Here is an 18348-nt window from a genome sequence, read left to right on the forward strand (position 1 = left end):
TATCTATCTATCTATCTATCTATCTATCTATCTATCTATCTATCTATCTATCTATCTATCTATCTATCGATGTATCTGAATGTGAAGCAGGGCATTGCTGTACTAGCGACAGTGTGTTCAGCCAATATTTTATAAATAACTGTTAAAACATTGAACATGTGTAAGAGCGCCTGCCAGAGCCCAGAGCCAGGTCATAATGCTGTCTGATGAATTATGGAGACCCAGTGCTGTGACCTAGGATACTATAGTGGGAACACAGGTCGGCTGGTACACTGCTTACATTACACTGCTGTCTGTCCTGCATGTATGGCATCTATGATTTACTGTTCAAGAAATTAGATGGTGCTCTCTAGGGGTGTGCAGAGATGTCATTATCTGTATCTGTAAATGTATCTGTCTCTGTTCAACGGACACAGTTATCTGTATCTGTATTTGTATAAAACACCAGATGTGGTCCACACGGTTTATACCATAAGGTTTAAAAAAAAAATGTGTTGCAATAATTATTGTACAATACAAGATAGGTAGCCTACAGAAATCCAATCACATTAAATCCAAGACATTTATTTTCTATCCTTATATTTATTGGTAATGCAATTGTTGTATTACATAACAGAAATAGAATACATTAACTTTTGTGCCTGTTTTACTTATCATCTCTCTCTCACACTCCCTTTATTTTTTATCTTTAACTGAACTAAGTTTTATGACCACCACCACCACCACCACCACCTCATGGGCTGTCTGAACCACCACCACCACCCCCTCCTGGGGTGATTATATAATATCAATCACTGTCTGAACTTGAACATCTCTATGCTGTCACTTGAACTTGAACAGCTCTATGCTGTCACTTGAACTTGAACAGCACTATGCTGTCACTTGAACTTGAACAGCTCTATGCTGTCACTTGAACTTGAACATCACTATGCTGTCACTTGAACTTGAACAGCTCTATGCTGTCACTTGAACTTGAACATCACTATGCTGTCACTTGAACTTGAACATCACTATGCTGTCACTTGAACTTGAACATCACTATGCTGTCACTTGAACTTGAACAGCTCTATGCTGTCACTTGAACTTGAACAGCTCTATGCTGTCACTTTAACTTGAACAGCACTATGCTGTCACTTGAACTTGAACAGCTCTATGCTGTCACTTGAACTTGAACAGCTCTATGCTGTCACTTGAACTTGAACATCTCTATGCTGTCACTTGAACTTGAACAGCACTATGCTGTCACTTGAACTTGAACAGCTCTATGCTGTCACTTGAACTTGAACAGCTCTATGCTGTCACTTGAACTTGAACAGCTCTATGCTGTCACTTGAACTTGAACATCACTATGCTGTCACTTGAACTTGAACAGCACTATGCTGTCACTTGAACTTGAACAGCTCTATGCTGTCACTTGAACTTGAACAGCTCTATGCTGTCACTTTAACTTGAACAGCACTATGCTGTCACTTGAACTTGAACATCTCTATGCTGTCACTTGAACTTGAACAGCTCTATGCTGTCACTTGAACTTGAACAGCTCTATGCTGTCACTTGAACTTGAACAGCTTTATGCTGTCACTTGAACTTGAACATCACTATGCTGTCACTTGAACTTGAACATCACTATGCTGTAACTTGAACTTGAACAGCTCTATGCTGTCACTTGAACTTGAACAGCTCTATGCTGTCACTTGAACTTGAACAGCTCTATGCTGTCACTTGAACTTGAACAGCTCTATGCTGTCACTTGAACTTGAACATCACTATGCTGTCACTTGAACTTGAACAGCTCTATGCTGTCACTTGAACTTGAACAGCTCTATGCTGTCACTTGAACTTGAACAGCACTATGCTGTCACTTGAACTTGAACAGCTCTATGCTGTCACTTTAACTTGAACAGCTCTATGCTGTCACTTGAACTTGAACAGCACTATGCTGTCACTTGAACTTGAACAGCTTTATGCTGTCACTTGAACTTGAACAGCACTATGCTGTCACTTGAACTTGAACAGCTTTATGCTGTCACTTGAACTTGAACATCACTATGCTGTCACTTGAACTTGAACAGCACTATGCTGTCACTTGAACTTGAACAGCTTTATGCTGTCACTTGAACTTGAACAGCACTATGCTGTCACTTGAACTTGAACAGCTCTATGCTGTCACTTGAACTTGAACATCACTATGCTGTCACTTGAACTTGAACAGCTCTATGCTGTCACTTGAACTTGAACAGCTTTATGCTGTCACTTGAACTTGAACAGCTCTATGCTGTCACTTGAACTTGAACAGCTCTATGCTGTCACTTGAACTTGAACAGCTCTATGCTGTCACTTGAACTTGAACAGCTCTATGCTGTCACTTGAACTTGAACATCACTATGTTGTCACTTGAACTTGAACATCACTCTGCTGTATAAATAACCATGAAATACTAGGATAGGGTGTCAGTGGACGCTAAGTAAACAAAACAAAAAAAAACATATAATGATTTACATCTCAAATGGATGAATATTGACTGAGATACAAGGTATAAGCAGTTGTCACATACGGCTTTTTTGTGATAGATGTGAGAGTCTCAGTGATATATGTGAGAGTCAGTGATAGATGTGAGTCTCAGTGATATATGTGAGAGTCAGTGATAGATGTGAGTCAGTGATACATGTGAGAGTCAGTGATACATGTGAGAGTCAGTGATAGATGTGAGTCAGTGATAGATGTGAGTCTCAGTGATATATGTGAGAGTCAGTGATAGATGTGAGTCAGTGATACATGTGAGAGTCAGTGATATATGTGAGAGTCAGTGATAGATGTGAGAGTCAGTGATATATGTGAGAGTCAGTGATACATGTGAGAGTCAGTGATAGATGTGAGAGTCAGTGATACATGTGAGAGTCAGTGATAGATGTGAGAGTCAGTGATACATGTGAGAGTCAGTGATACATGTGAGTCAGTGATAGATGTGAGAGTCAGTGATAGATGTGAGTCAGTGATAGATGTGAGTCAGTAATAGATGTGAGAGTCAGTGATAGATGTGAGTCAGTGATAGATGTGAGTCAGTGATACATGTGAGAGTCAGTGATAGATGTGAGAGTCAGTTAGAGCCATATGAAATCCGTTTTATTATTTTCCAAATTGCATTATATTTTTTCCCAAATTCCGTTTTTTCTGTTTTAATATTTCAGAATTTTGTATTTAGCTTTTTATGCTCATTTTACCATCAGAAATAGTGTCTAATAAGTGGGAATGAATACATGTCCACAATTGAATAAAATATAACAGTCCATTTAATGTTTTTAAGTGCTGCAACTCAGAAATACAGTTCAATTTTACACAATATTTTTCAAATAATATTGTGACAAAAGAAAATGCACACACAATAAAAATACACATTTCAAGTGTAAACAATAGATACAGCTAGCTACTACTGACATTATCACAATGACAATGTCAGTAGCCTAGATATATCTATTATATTGTGATGACATATATTAGTAATGCATAATTTAGGCACCTTTAGTTTAGTTTATTTCGTTTATAAAGGACAGTGTGTACCACTATGAATTGAAAATGATATCAAACTGTACTCTAAGGTATTAGCCATCAGATTACAAAAGCATATGACGTCTTTAGTTCATCCGGACCAAACTGGCTTCATAAGAGGCCGCCTGATCACTGATAACATAAGACGAATACTGCACGTACTAGATGCCGACAAGGACGACACCATACCTAAGGCGATGCTGTCCCTGGATGCAATGAAAGCTTTTGACAGGCTGGAATGGTCGTATCTATGGGCAGTATTAGAGAAGATGGGGTTAGGTAAAGGTTTCATTGATATGATTAAAGTAGTATACAAAGACCCATCGGCCATGATTACTACAGGTATAATCACCTCCGGAATATTTCCGGTATCACGCTCAGCTAGACAGGGTTGCCCTCTTTGTCCCGGACTATTCGATCTATCATTAGAACCTTTAGCACAATATATAAGACAATCCCAATCCATACAACCAATCGTAATCAAGGGCACACAACATAAAATTAGTTTATATGCGGACGACGTAATACTGTTCATGCAAAACCCCAACACCACACTGCCTCATCTGCTCAAGTTGATTGAGAACTTTGGTGATTTATCGGGATTCAAGATAAATTGGCCGAAGTCGGCTTTCCTTCCACTTAACACCCCTGCAAAAAAAGATATAACCCTCCCAGGAGAGATACCTATGGTAAAACATTTTAGATGCTTGGGAGTGGAAATATTCCCCACCATAAGACAAACGGTGAAGCACAATTACACAAAAATCCAAAACAAAATCAAAGACGACCTTGATAGGTGGGCAAAACTTAAAAACTCAGTACAGGCACGGATATCAATAGTTAAGATGGACGTACTACCTAGAATCAACTTCTTCAGTTCAATGCTACCATTACCCCCTCCAGATGGTTACTGGAAAAAATTACACTCTTCCGCATACAAATTTATTTGGAATAACAAACCACCACGTATAAAAAGATCCACCGCACAGAGAAACAAAGCCGACGGAGGTATCATTTCCAGATTTTTTCCACTATTTTAAGGCGTACACTTTAAGACCACTGACAACCTGGTTTGATCCCTAAGCATTAGTATCCTGGAGAAATTTAGAAGTAAATATAGTAGCACCACATAGACTGCAGGACATAGTATACACCAAATTATCAATTAAGCAATGCGAAATGAAATTTGGCCCCATTATTACTCATGCGATCCGGATATGGCGTGAAACACAAAAAAAAATTTCTAACCCACATAAATGGCATAATCATACTCCCTTATTCAATAACAATGCACTCCTGATTGGAAAACGACCTATAAGATTCCCTAGATGGGAAAAGCAGGGCATACACACATTAGGAGATGTTTTCAACAAACAGGGTTTTTGTAGTTATGAGGAAATACACAAAAAATGTAATCTCACCAGTTCCACATATTATTTTTACGCACAGTTATTGTTATGTTTGAAGGCTCATGGTGTCCCATTAAGGATACCAATTGAACACCACAGATACCACAAATTCGTCTATGAAAGAGAGACATCGTGTGAGGTTTTGTCCGCTCCCCACCCACTCGCTCCGTTCCTTTAAGGTATTTTTGTTAATCAATTGCATTTCCCGCCTCACGCTTCTTTCCTGTAAGATGCTGTGTTGATTGGTGCTCTCCCCACCACACGCTTCTGGAGCAATGATCAATTTCATCCCGCAGCTGTCACAGCTTGTCATTAGCGCCCCGTGGCTTTATATACCCTGATCTCCCTAATATCGATGTTGGATCGTTTTGAATATTCCCTGCATCTGCCTTTCTTTCCGGTCGCTGTCTGTTGCTCCCCAGGACTCTCGTGAAGTATCCCTGTTGGAGAACCTGATTCCCCGTACGAAGCTACGCCTCGTTTATCTGCCCGCTTTACGCGTTGCGCTCTGGTGAGTTTTTGGAAACAGTTCTTTTTGGATCACTCGTTTTTTGTGTGTTTGTGAAACACCGAAGAGATCCCGTTTTTGTTATACTGTTCTCACCTATTTTTTGTTGTTGGATTTACACCTTGGATTACCGTATTGTTTTTTCTCTGGACTCTGCTAACTGTGTGTATCACACCGAAGATCAAGTCACTTGGATAATTGTTTGGATCAGTCACCTCTCTGTTTCTGTTGTGCGCTGAGCTAACTGGGATTTCTCTCTCTCCCTCCGTTACCACCTGGAGTGTATGCTGGGGGGATCTGCAGAGCAGCTCAGACGTCACAAGCAAATTCCTCACCATCACCGTCTGGGAGAATCTGCAGAGCCGCAAACATTCTTCACATGCCAGATTCCCCGTTTGTTCTGTTTTCCACCTAATTCAATCTTGTGACTCTGAGAATAAACTCTGAAACAACTCTCTCTGTGCCGTTGCGCTTGGGGTCGGTTACAAACCCTAACATTACGATCCAACCATGACGACCCCAGCCGACACAGAGAGAGTCAGAACAGCATTGGCAGTCCAGATAGAGTTAACCAAGGAACACAGCCAACAGCTAGACAGGGCTGCGGCTGCTGTACAGGAACTCCGAGAGCAGGTCCTGCCTATTCAGGGGTCCCTGGGCGCTCTGGCTAGCCAGCAGTCTAGTATTCTCCTCCACTTACACACGCTGAGTGAAACCGTTAACACCTTGCTTGTAACCCCACTTCCTTCAGGAGCCTTGGCCGGAGCATCACCCGCAGCCCTGGCAGGCCCCGCGCCTCCCGATCCCGCACCTCGGGAGCCCCGTCTCTCCGAACCACGGCTGTTCGACGGTAACTTCGAGGATTGTGCCACATTCATCATGCAATGTGAGTTGGTTTTTCGTCATCAACCCAGTCGTTTCACTTCAAGGGGAGCCCAAGTGGCCTACATGACTAACTTGCTCTCAGGCCGGGCAGCCCAGTGGGTCACTGCCTCCTGGGCAATGGAGGCAGACTTCTGTTTCTCCTACCCAGACTTCGTGGCTGAGCTCCGCAGGGTTTTCCACCATCCAGCCCGTGGTCTGGACCCTGGAGCCCGGTTGGGTACCTTCCGGCAGGGCAGCGCCGGGGTTACCGACTACGTGCTGGAGTTCAGACTGGCGGCTACGGAGAGCGGTTGGAACGACCAAGCACTTCGTCTTACCTTCATGAGGGGGCTCAACGACGCAGTCAGGGACCAGCTCGCGACCCGTGAGGAACCTGAGTCCCTCGAGGACCTGTTCAGCCTCGCCATTCGCATCGACGGACGCCTCCAGGAGAGAAGACGTGAGAGAACCCGACAGGGACCTCCAGAGGTACTCCGGACCCCCCGTACTCGTGCCGGTACTGCTGGTCGCCCTGCTCCCAACACGACTGGTAGTTTTTTTCCCTCCCGTTCGGTACCCGAGGAGGAACCCATGCAGCTGGGACGTTCTCATCTGAGCCAAGCTGAACGGGAGGCGAGGTTCAGGTCCGGCCTTTGCCTCTACTGCAGTCGGGAGGGACACCGTATCGCCAACTGCCCCACCCGGCCAAAAGACCAGGCTCGCCGGGACCCCGGGAGATCCTGGTGAGCCATTTTTCTCGTTCCCAGAGCCGTGCACCACCTGGCCATCTGATGAGCGTCACCCTGGCCTGGGCGGACCAACGGGCCACGGTGGAGGCACTCATTGACTCGGGGGCAGACGAGAGTTTCCTAGACTTCGAGTTTGCTACCCGGGCCAACATTCCACTTGAGGACCTAGTGAGGCCATTGGAGGTATTCGCATTGGACCAACACCGCCTGGCTGACATCACTCAACGCACCTGCCCTGTCCTGCTCACCATTGCTGGTAACCACGTTGAGAGACTCCAGTTCCTTATCACCAGATCCCCACTTGTCCCAGTAGTCCTGGGCCGGCCCTGGCTCGCGCTGCACGAGCCCCACATCGCCTGGTCCTCCGGTACCATCAAGGGCTGGAGCTCCTCCTGTCATGCCCAGTGTCTTCAGGCGGCGTCCTGTCCCCCGCCCCGGAGATCCGTTGGTGAGCCGCCTCCGGACCTCTCGACCCCCCGAGTACCACGACCTCATGGAGGTTTTCAGTAAGTCCAGGGCTCAGGCCCTTCCGCCTCACCGGCCTAACGACTGTGCCATCGACCTCCGCTCAGGGGCTCCCCTTCCCGGCAGCCGCCTCTACAGTCTGACCGTCCCGGAGAAGGCGGCGATGGATCAATACATCTCTGAGTCCTTGGAAGCAGGACTCATTCGGCCTTCCTCCTCTCCTGTGGCGGCCGGTTTCTTCTTTGTTGGGAAGAAGGACGGGGACCTTCGACCCTGCATCGACTATCGCCAGCTCAACGAGATCACCATTAAGAACAAGTATCCTCTACCTTTCATGAACTCCACATTCGAGCCTCACCCAGGCTACCGTCTTTACCAAGCTGGACCTCCGGAGTGCCTACCATCTAGTCCGTATCCGTGAGGGCGATGAATGGAAGACCGCCTTCAAGACTCCCAGGGGCCACTACGAGTACCTGGTGATGCCGTTCGGCCTCACCAACGCTCCGGCGGTATTCCAGGCGCTCATGAACGACGTCCTTCGTGACAAGCTGGAGGAGTTTGTGGTAGTATACCTAGACGACATCCTCATCTTCTCCAAGACCCTCGAGGAACACATCCAGCATGTCCGCCGTGTGCTGGAGCGCCTCCTCCACAATCGGCTCTTCGTCAAGGCGGAGAAGTGCCGATTCCACTCCGACTCCGTCGATTACCTGGGCTTCATCGTGGAGAAAGGCTTGACCCGAGCTGATCCTCGCAAGATCCAGGCCGTGGAGGAATGGCCTGAACCCACCTCTCGGAAGGAGTTACAGAGCTTCCTCGGGTTCGCCAACTTCTACCGAAGGTTCATCCGGAACTACAGTCAAGTGGCGGAACCGCTTACCAGACTGACCTCTCCCGCCCTGCCGTTCGACTGGTCCCCAGCGGCGTGTGCTGCGTTCCGCTCCCTCAAGAAGAGTTTCACTTCCGCCCCGATCTTGCTCCATCCAGACCCCAAGAGACAGTTCATCGTTGAGGTGGACGCCTCGGATACTGGACTGGGAGCTATCTTATCCCAGCGGTCGGCAACGGACCAGAAGGTACATCCGTGCGCCTTCTACTCGCGTCGGTTCCTCCCTGCCGAGAGGAACTATGACATCGGCAATCGGGAGCTGCTGGCAGTTGTGGCTGCCTTGGAGGAGTGGCGTCATTGGCTAGAGGGGGCCGAGGAGCCGTTTACCATTTGGACGGACCACAAGAACCTGACGTACATCCGTGCTTCCAAGCGCCTCAATGGCCGGCAGGCAAGATGGGCCAGCTTCCTCAGTCGGTTCGACTTCTCGCTGACGTTTCGCCCTGGTTCCCGCAACACGAAGGCCGACTCCCTGTCCCGGTTACACTCCAAGGGGGCTCCAACCACTGAGGACCCGACTCCCATCCTCCCAGAGGCCAGGGTGGTAGGAGTCGTCACCTTGGGCATCGAGGGGGAGGTAAGGCGTGCCCTACGCTTCCATCGCGCTCCAGGCAATGTACCGGTTCATCGTCTCTTCGTCCCCGACTCGGTCCGGTCCCGGGTCCTCCAGTGGGGCCATACCAGCCGGTTCGCCTGCCACCCGGGCGTTCATCGCACGTTCTCCTTCCTGGCTCGTCGATTCTGGTGGCCCACCATGAGGAACGACGTCAAGGAGTTCGTACTGGCCTGCGCGGTCTGCGCCCGCAGCAAGGCCTCCCACCAGGCACCCTCCGGGCTATTACAGCCGCTTCCCATTCCGAGCCGTCCTTGGTCACATGTGGCGCTGGACTTCGTCACAGGTCTTCCCTCCTCCCAGGGGAACACGTGCCATCTGACCGTGGTGGATCGGTTCAGCAAGGGGGTTCACCTCGTGGCCCTTCCCAAACTTCCCTCGGCGGCCGAGACGGCGGACCTCCTGACACACCACGTGTTTCTCCTCCATGGTTTTCCCCAGGACGTCGTCTCGGACCGGGGGCCCCAGTTCACTTCCCAGGTATGGCGGGCTTTTTGCAAGGGATTGGGGGCAACGGTCAGTCTTTCCTCTGGTTATCATCCCCAGACTAACGGACAAACGGAGAGGATGAACCAGAGCGTGGAGTCTGCTCTTCGGTGTGTGGCTGCCGAGAGACCAGCTTCTTGGAGCCGTTTCCTTCCCTGGGTCGAGTACTCCATCAACTCCATGGTCAGTTCCGCCACCGGCCTCTCACCCTTTGAGATATCCCTGGGCTACCAACCCCCTCTTTTCCCTGCACAGGAGACGGAGGTGGCAGTTCCCTCCGTACAGGACCACCTCGACCGGTGCCGTCGGGTCTGGGAGATCGCCAGGACCGTGCTGCTCCGGTCATCAGAGCGCGCCTGTCGTGGGGCTGACCGGCGCCGGGTTCCTGCGCCGACGTACCACCCTGGGCAGAGGGTGTGGCTTTCCGCGAGGGACCTCCCACTTCGGTCCTCGGCCAAGAAACTTAACCCCCGGTTCGTCGGACCTTTCGAGGTTCTGAAGGTACTCAGTCCGGCGGCGGTGCGTCTTAAGCTTCCTGCGTCCATGCACATTCACCCCGTTTTCCATGTATCCCGGGTTAAGCCTGTCTCTCTCAGTCCCCTGATGCCTCCTGCTCCGGATCCACCTCCTCCCAAGATGGTGGACGGTCACCCCCAGTGGCAGGTCCGCCGGTTGATGGGCGTTCGATGGCGGGGTCGGGGGTTCCAGTACCTGGTGGACTGGGAGGGGTACGGTCCGGAGGAACGGAGCTGGGTCTCCCGCCAGCTCATCGTGGATCCCGGCCTGATCACCAACTTCCATCGTGCCCATCCGGGCGAGCCGGGTCGGCCTGGTCGCCGGGTGGCTCCCGTGGAGGGGGGGGTACTGTGAGGTTTTGTCCGCTCCCCACCCACTCGCTCCGTTCCTTTAAGGTATTTTTGTTAATCAATTGCATTTCCCGCCTCACGCTTCTTTCCTGTAAGATGCCGTGTTGATTGGTGCTCTCCCCACCACACGCTTCTGGAGCAATGATCAATTTCATCCCGCAGCTGTCACAGCTTGTCATTAGCGCCCCGTGGCTTTATATACCCTGATCTCCCTAATATCGATGTTGGATCGTTTTGAATATTCCCTGCATCTGCCTTTCTTTCCGGTCGCTGTCTGTTGCTCCCCAGGACTCTCGTGAAGTATCCCTGTTGGAGAACCTGATTCCCCGTACGAAGCTACGCCTCGTTTATCTGCCCGCTTTACGCGTTGCGCTCTGGTGAGTTTTTGGAAACAGTTCTTTTTGGATCACTCGTTTTTTGTGTGTTTGTGAAACACCGAAGAGATCCCGTTTTTGTTATACTGTTCTCACCTATTTTTTGTTGTTGGATTTACACCTTGGATTACCGTATTGTTTTTTCTCTGGACTCTGCTAACTGTGTGTATCACACCGAAGATCAAGTCACTTGGATAATTGTTTGGATCAGTCACCTCTCTGTTTCTGTTGTGCGCTGAGCTAACTGGGATTTCTCTCTCTCCCTCCGTTACCACCTGGAGTGTATGCTGGGGGGATCTGCAGAGCGGCTCAGACGTCACAAGCAAATTCCTCACCATCACCGTCTGGGAGAATCTGCAGAGCCGCAAACATTCTTCACATGCCAGATTCCCCGTTTGTTCTGTTTTCCACCTAATTCAATCTTGTGACTCTGAGAATAAACACGCCCTTGTTTTTGGCTAACTCTGAAACAACTCTCTCTGTGCCGTTGCGCTTGGGGTCGGTTACAAACCCTAACACATCGAGAGGTTTTGTATCAGATTTTTATCATCAATTACTAACGTCCTCGTACAAAATCCTCCACCTAGACTCAGTCTGGAGGAGGGATATACCAGACCTGGAAATACATTTTGATTGGCAAGAAGCCTGGGCAAATGTTCGACTTGCGTCACGTAACCCGGACCATCAACAAATCAATCTTAACTATATTCATAGGACATACCTGACTCCTATAAGACTGAACAGAATGGGTCTTAAACAAGACTCCAGATGCTCCTTATGTACAAATGGAGATGAAGGGTACATTTATGCACATGTACTGGGATTGCCCACCAGTTAAGATATTCTGGAAAGAAGTGACCTAGCAATTATCAAATCTCTTAACTCTGAATATACCTGTACACCCCTCTGTATTACTGTTGAATGATGTTTTTGAGGTTGCAGTCCCTATACAGCTAAAGATATTGGTTTTATCTGGTATCACAGCGGCTAAAAAGCTGATAGCATCACGATGGTATCAGCCGGAAAAAATGTGCCGGAAGGTCTGGATTCTTACATATCTCGATGTGATTTATCTAGAAATATCTACAGCAAGAATTTTGGGTCTCATTGAATCCAAAATTACAATGTGGTTAGAAGTGGTGGAGAGAATAAAAGCTAGCATATGAATTGTAGTGCCTGGTTAGGAGCGAAGGATAATGGATGGATTATCCAAGGGGGGGCCCGGGGGGGGGGGGGGGGAGGAGCGAGCGAGAGCATGTGTGTAGGGTCTTAGATAGCAAGTATTAGGTGTATATCTTGTATAATACATTTATTTAAATGGTGATTTCATTGGATGTGTTAGGGTTTGTAACCGACCCCAAGCGCAACGGCACAGAGAGAGTTGTTTCAGAGTGAGCCAAAAACAAGGGCGTGTTTATTCACAGAGTCACAAGATTGAATTAGGTGGAGAACAGAACAAACGGGGAATCTGGAATGTGAAGAATGTCTTGCGACTCTGCAGATTCTCCCAGACGGTGTTGGTGAGGAATTTGCTTGTGACGTCTGAGCCGCTCTGCAGATCCCCCCAGCATACACTCCAGATGGAACACGGAGGGAGAGAGAGAATCCCAGTTAGCTCAGCGCACAACAGATAACAGAGAGGTGACTGATCCAAATTAATATCCAAGTGACTTGATCTTCGGTGTGATACACACAGTTAGCAGAGTCCAGAGAAAAAACAATACGGTAATCCAAAGAGTAAATCCAACAACAAAAAATAGGTGAGAACAGTATAACAAAAACGGGATCTCTTCGGTGTTTCACAAACACACAAAAAACTGGTGATCCAAAAAGACTGTTTCAAAAACTCACCAAGGTGCAACGCGTAAAGCGGGCAGATAAACGAGGCGTAGCTTCGTACGGGGAATCAGGTTCTCCAAGGGATACTTCACGAGAGTCCTGGAGAGCAACAGACAGCGAACGGGAAAGAAAGGCAGATGCAGGGAATATTCAAAAACACGGGCATCTTCCCGACCAGAACGCTGCCGACGGGCAACGCAGCAAAACAGGGGGTCCAAGGGGAATGGGGTGAGAACACGGCATCCTCCCGTGGAACGATAGAGAGCGATGACGAGTCTCACCCCAGGAACGAGGTCCATGAAGAGGGAGTATACAAAACGATCCCACACCGATATTAGGGAGATCAGGGTATTTAAAGCCACGGGGCGCTTAATGACAAGCTGTGACAGCTGCGGGATGAAATTGATCATTGCTCCAGAAGCGTGTGGTTGGGAGAGCACCAATCAAACGGCATCTTACAGGAAAGAAGCGTGAGGCGCGGAATGCAATTAATTAACAAAATACCTTAAAGGAACGGAGCGAGTGGGTGGGGAGCGGACAAAACCTCACAGGATGTGCACTGTTAATTAATGCTTGTATATCTAATTTTATGTTGTTATGTTTATGTTTATGTGTTTGTTTAAAAAATAATTAAAAAAATATATATAAAAAAAAAAGAATTGAAAATGGGGGACCCTGATGTAAACAAGACAAACGTCTCTCTCTGGTCTGCATCCCCTTAACAATTGTGTGTATTGAGCCGTACTGTATTGTACCCATTCTGCAATCTGTTAAATAAAGTTTTCATTCATTCATGCATTCATGTACTGACAATCATTTGCATTAAACAAATGGATGGGTGCACTAGATTTAGCTAGAAGCTATCATTTCCATATATAGTCCTATGTACTGTAACGTTACATAGGTATTTAAGTTTATTTCGTTTATAAAGGACAGTGTGTACTGACAATCGTTTGCATTAAACAAATAGATGGGTGCACTAGATTTAGCTAGAAGCTATTATTTCCATCTATAGTCCTATAACGTTACATAGCCATTTAATCACTTCTAATTTACATGCTATACTATGTTATTTGATACTATCTTGTCTAGCACAGTCTCTGGAGCGTAACAGTAAGAAGCATTTTGTATGAAAGTATTCTGTACTTCTGTATGACAACTATTAAAGAAACTTGAACTTGAACTTGAACTTGAATAGTGTCGCACGTGTTTTTGCGGGTTCAGTCCACGGAACGTTGACAGAATTTGCAAAACACCTTATCGCCGGAGGCATAAAAGTCATTAGGATACTGCTCTGCTCTGAATTGAGGGCTTATTGCGGAATTTCTTAGCTTCTTGATGGCGTTAACACCGAAGCAGCGAGACGCTTGGACACGGCTGTGTTGTGTGTAACACGCAGCGGTCCCCGCCTCCCCGGTCATGTTTGCTTTGCAACAAACGTTCCACCCAAAAACGGAATTTCAGTCCAGATTAGGCCAAATTCTGTAATATTCCATGTTTTGCAGTTGATTCCATTTTTATTGGTAAATTCCGTGATTCCGTCCACGATTCCGTGAACGCGGATTTCATATGGCTCTAGAGTCAGTGATAGATGTGAGAGTCAGTGATAGATGTGAGAGTCAGTGATAGATGTGAGAGTCAGTGATAGATGTGAGAGTCAGTGATACATGTGAGAGTCAGTGATAGATGTGAGAGTCAGTGATACATGTGAGAGTCAGTGATACATGTGAGAGTCAGTGATACATGTGAGAGTCAGTGATACATGTGAGAGTCAGGGAACTCACGCGCTCCTGTGTGCCAAACTTCCCATCAGCCACCAGGTGAACTTCATAGGTAAAGTTCATGTTCATGGCGAGCTTGATGAGCAGGTCAATGCAGAAACCATAGCAACACTGAGGAACTATGGGCTGGCCTGCACACACACACACACACAGACAGATAGTCAGACAGACAGACAGACAGACAGACAGACAGACAGACAGACAGACAGACAGACAGACAGACAGACAGACAGACAGACAGACAGACAGACAGACAGACAGACAGACAGACAGACACACACATACACACACTCACTCACTCACTCACTCACTCACTCACTCACTCACTCACTCACTCACTCACTCACTCACTCACTCACTCACTCACTCACATGCACACAAAGACAGACAGCCAGACAGACAAATAGAAAGATAATCAAACAGACAAATAGTTAGATAGACAGACAGACATACAAAGAAATAGTTGCCGGTGCTATGGTTAACATTTTAACCTACAGTATTAGCTAACTATAATAGAATGTCTAATGACAATTTCATCATGGGAAGTGGAATTACAAAAGCATCCTTGTTGCCTGGCAACCTAAGATGAATGCCCCTTTCATATCAGCATCAGGTAAATATCTGGAACAGTAATAAAACATAATAATAATAATAATAATAATAATAATAATAATAATAATAATAATAATAATAATAATAATAATAATAATAATAATAATAATAATAATAATAATAATAATAATAATAATAATAATAATAATAATAATAATAATAATAATAATAATAATAATAATAATAATAATAATAATAATAATAATAATAATAATAATAATAATAATAATAATAATAATAATAATAATAATAATAATAATAATAATAATAATATAATAATAATAATAGGGCGGCTACGTGTGACGGAGACGCTGGGCTTGCCTGTTCGAGCCCAGCGCTCCACATTGCTTTCAGTTTAGCTGGTTGTTCATACTAATACACATTGGCCGTATTAGGGGGTGGGAAACTGATGGGTGGGGATCGGGCGTTGTGGACAGCGACTCCTACAGGTCGGTTGGTGCGCCTGCGCAGTAGAATCATGAAGTGTCAGGGGCAGCGTGAGCCTCCCACGCGTTACTCCTCGCCACTGAGAGATCGAGCTGTGCAGGTGAAAAGATGCAACTGCTGTTACCTCAAGTACCGGAGGGGACTTGTGCTATGTATGACTTAGTCCACATTGCAGCCGGCTTGTGGGAGGCAAGAAACAGCGTTCGTGACAGGGGAGGGTTGAATTGGATGATACAAAATTGGGATGGGAGAAAATATAGAAAATGGGAGAAAAAGTGGATCAAAAAAAATAATAAATAATATAATAATAATAATATATAATAATAATAATAATAATAATAATAATAATAATAATAATAATAATAATAATAATAATAATAATAATAATAATAATAATAATAATAATAATAATAATAATAATAATAATAATAATAATAATATAATAATAATAATAACTTTATTTATATAGCACCTTTCATACATGGATTGCAACTAAAGTGCTTCACAGCAAATAGCATAAAATGAACATAGGCATACAATTTGCATACCGTTGACAGAATAGGTATAAAAGACAATAAAAGTAGTGCAATGTAGAAAGTGCAGACATAACAATAGGCATAAAATAAGTACAATAAGTACAGTGGTGCTCGAAAGCATGTGAACCCCCCAGGAACAGCCAGTCCCCCAAACACCCCACACATCAATCCCCACCACATCCCCATCCAAGACACCCCATCTGTTAGGTGAGTTTACCGGGGGTAGTTCCATTGGGGCCGGTGCAGATGACCTTCTTGATGAGGACTCCGTTCATGGTGTACTCCTCTTTACAGGTCCCATCAATCTTTGTAGGCTTCACATAGACAAACGGCTCCTGGTGGATGGTCACGATCTGGGCAAATGGGGAACTTCACATAGACAAACGGCTCCTGGTGGATGGTCACGATCTGGGCAAATGGGGAATACATTGATCATATTTAGGAAAAGTCCGAATAAGTATATTTTAACGCCCCAAGTTGTTTGCATGGTTTTGAATCTTCTTTGGTTATGTTCTTATTACAGGCCTTAAAGGGGAACTCCACTTTTTTTGGAAATTAGCTTATTTAACATCTTCCCTGGAGTTAGACAAGAAGATGCATACCTTTTTTGTCTCTGTGCGTGCATTTTAGCTTTGGGAATAGACTGGAAGTGAGGCAGGACAGTAGCCTTACAGTGCCTTACAGTGTATTGCAAGGTCTGACATTGACCAAACTTGATATGCATGACCTTGGTGGGCTCTAGGTCAACTCCTGAAAAGGGGGTCAATGTCAGACTTTGCAATCAAAGTTAGGGGGCTAATAACCCTTGCCATAATTTCAGTGCGCCCCCTAACTTTTGATTGCAAGGTCTGACATTGACCCCCTTTTCAGGAGTTGACCTAGAGCCCACCAAGGTCATGCATATCAAGTTTGGTCAATGTCAGACCTTGCAATACACTGTAAGGCACTGTAAGGCTACTGTCCTGCCTCACTTCCAGTGATGAAGCTAAGCTATGCTAACGGAGCGTCTATTCCCAAAGCTAAAATGCCCGCACAGAGACAAAAAAGGTATGCATCTTCTTGTCTAACTCCAGGGAAGATGTTAAATAAGCTAATTTCCAAAAAAAAGTGGAGTTCCCCTTTAATGCTACATTTCTTATCTTGATTGTTCCCATTGTGTTTGTAATAATAATTGAAGTAATGATAATTATAATAATAATATGCATTTGTATACCACCTTTCATGCAACAATTGCAGCCTAAAGTGCTTCACAGTAGTAAAATAGACGTAAAATGGGCATAAAATAGACATTAAAATGAGAATAACATTGACGGAATAAAAGCAAGGCAGAGAGTAAGAAAAGGGTAAAAGCAATGCAGGTAATAACAACACGTCTGGTTAATGAATGAACAGAACATCATTACACCTGTGGACTAGATTAGCCGCTTCTTCACACCCAAGCCTGTCTGATTGATCATCTCACCATTGCTCCACTGACTCCATTGTTGCTCCATAAGTGCTGCTGCTGACAGTGACTGATGACAGTGAAGTGAAGTGTGACGGGAAAAAAACTAAAACAAAACATGAAACATGAATTCCGATCTGACAGTTCACACTGCGGCCAACCGGGATCCGGATATGGATCAGATCTGGGACCACAGATGAAATTGGCCCAAATATGATTTGAAAATACGTGTTCACGCTGCTCTCAGAAAACACCAGATCTGTGTCACTTGGACCTAACCTTGCACGGAAAGCTGGCTTTGCAGGAATCCATCTGGTCAGGCTTCGAGTCATGCGCTTGTGGCCGCGCCGGCCGCCGTGGTGGTTCAGACCAATCGGCGTCCTTTGAGGAACTACTGGCAGCTACAGGTGTGGTCGGGGTGGAACGGCAATATTCTGTAAAATGCCTGTCCTGTTCCTAACCGTTTCAAAGGAGGACTTTCCAGGTGTTTCTGTGTAATGTCTGGCAGGTCAGGTTAACTTGGACCTGTTGTGTGAACGTGTCACTAACATAAAGTCTCTTTCACCTTTTCATTTGAAGGATGATGATGATGTCACAGGCTGAATGGAATGGAAGAAAACCTGTGGCAGAGGTTATACTACTAGTACTAGTGACAGAGCTAGCAGTAAATACCTTCAGTCTAGTAGACATCTGGTATCCTCTTGGTTTCTCTGTCTCTCCTCCCGGCCAGATGATTTTTCTCTGAGTGTTCATCACCACCTGGCAACACACACACGCATACACACACACACACACACCCATGCACACACAATTTAACAACCCAATGTAAGAACATCCTTGAATTGCTACACTCACTTGTGAAAATATTCGGCCTTTCATCCATTCAAACCACTAACCTGATCCTTCACTACCACACATCA

The 18348-nt window shown here is 45.8% G+C and overlaps 1 protein-coding gene across 1 annotated transcript in view; it reads right to left on the minus strand.

Annotated features, from left to right (window-relative positions):
- Positions 1–18348, minus strand: part of grin1b (glutamate receptor, ionotropic, N-methyl D-aspartate 1b) — a gene marked incomplete at both ends in the record, with an annotated part of 290208 nt that overhangs the window by 81415 nt on the left and 190445 nt on the right. The window contains 3 exons of the mRNA XM_084308084.1: positions 14393–14520; positions 16202–16337; positions 18101–18187. Of these exons, the coding sequence (XP_084164210.1) occupies positions 14393–14520; positions 16202–16337; positions 18101–18187 (351 nt within the window). The remainder of the gene's footprint in view (positions 1–14392; positions 14521–16201; positions 16338–18100; positions 18188–18348) is intronic.

This window comes from Notolepis coatsorum (genome assembly GCF_963971535.1).
Source record: "Notolepis coatsorum genome assembly, chromosome: 2".
In the NCBI taxonomy this organism is placed as follows: Eukaryota; Metazoa; Chordata; class Actinopteri; order Aulopiformes; family Paralepididae; genus Notolepis; species Notolepis coatsorum.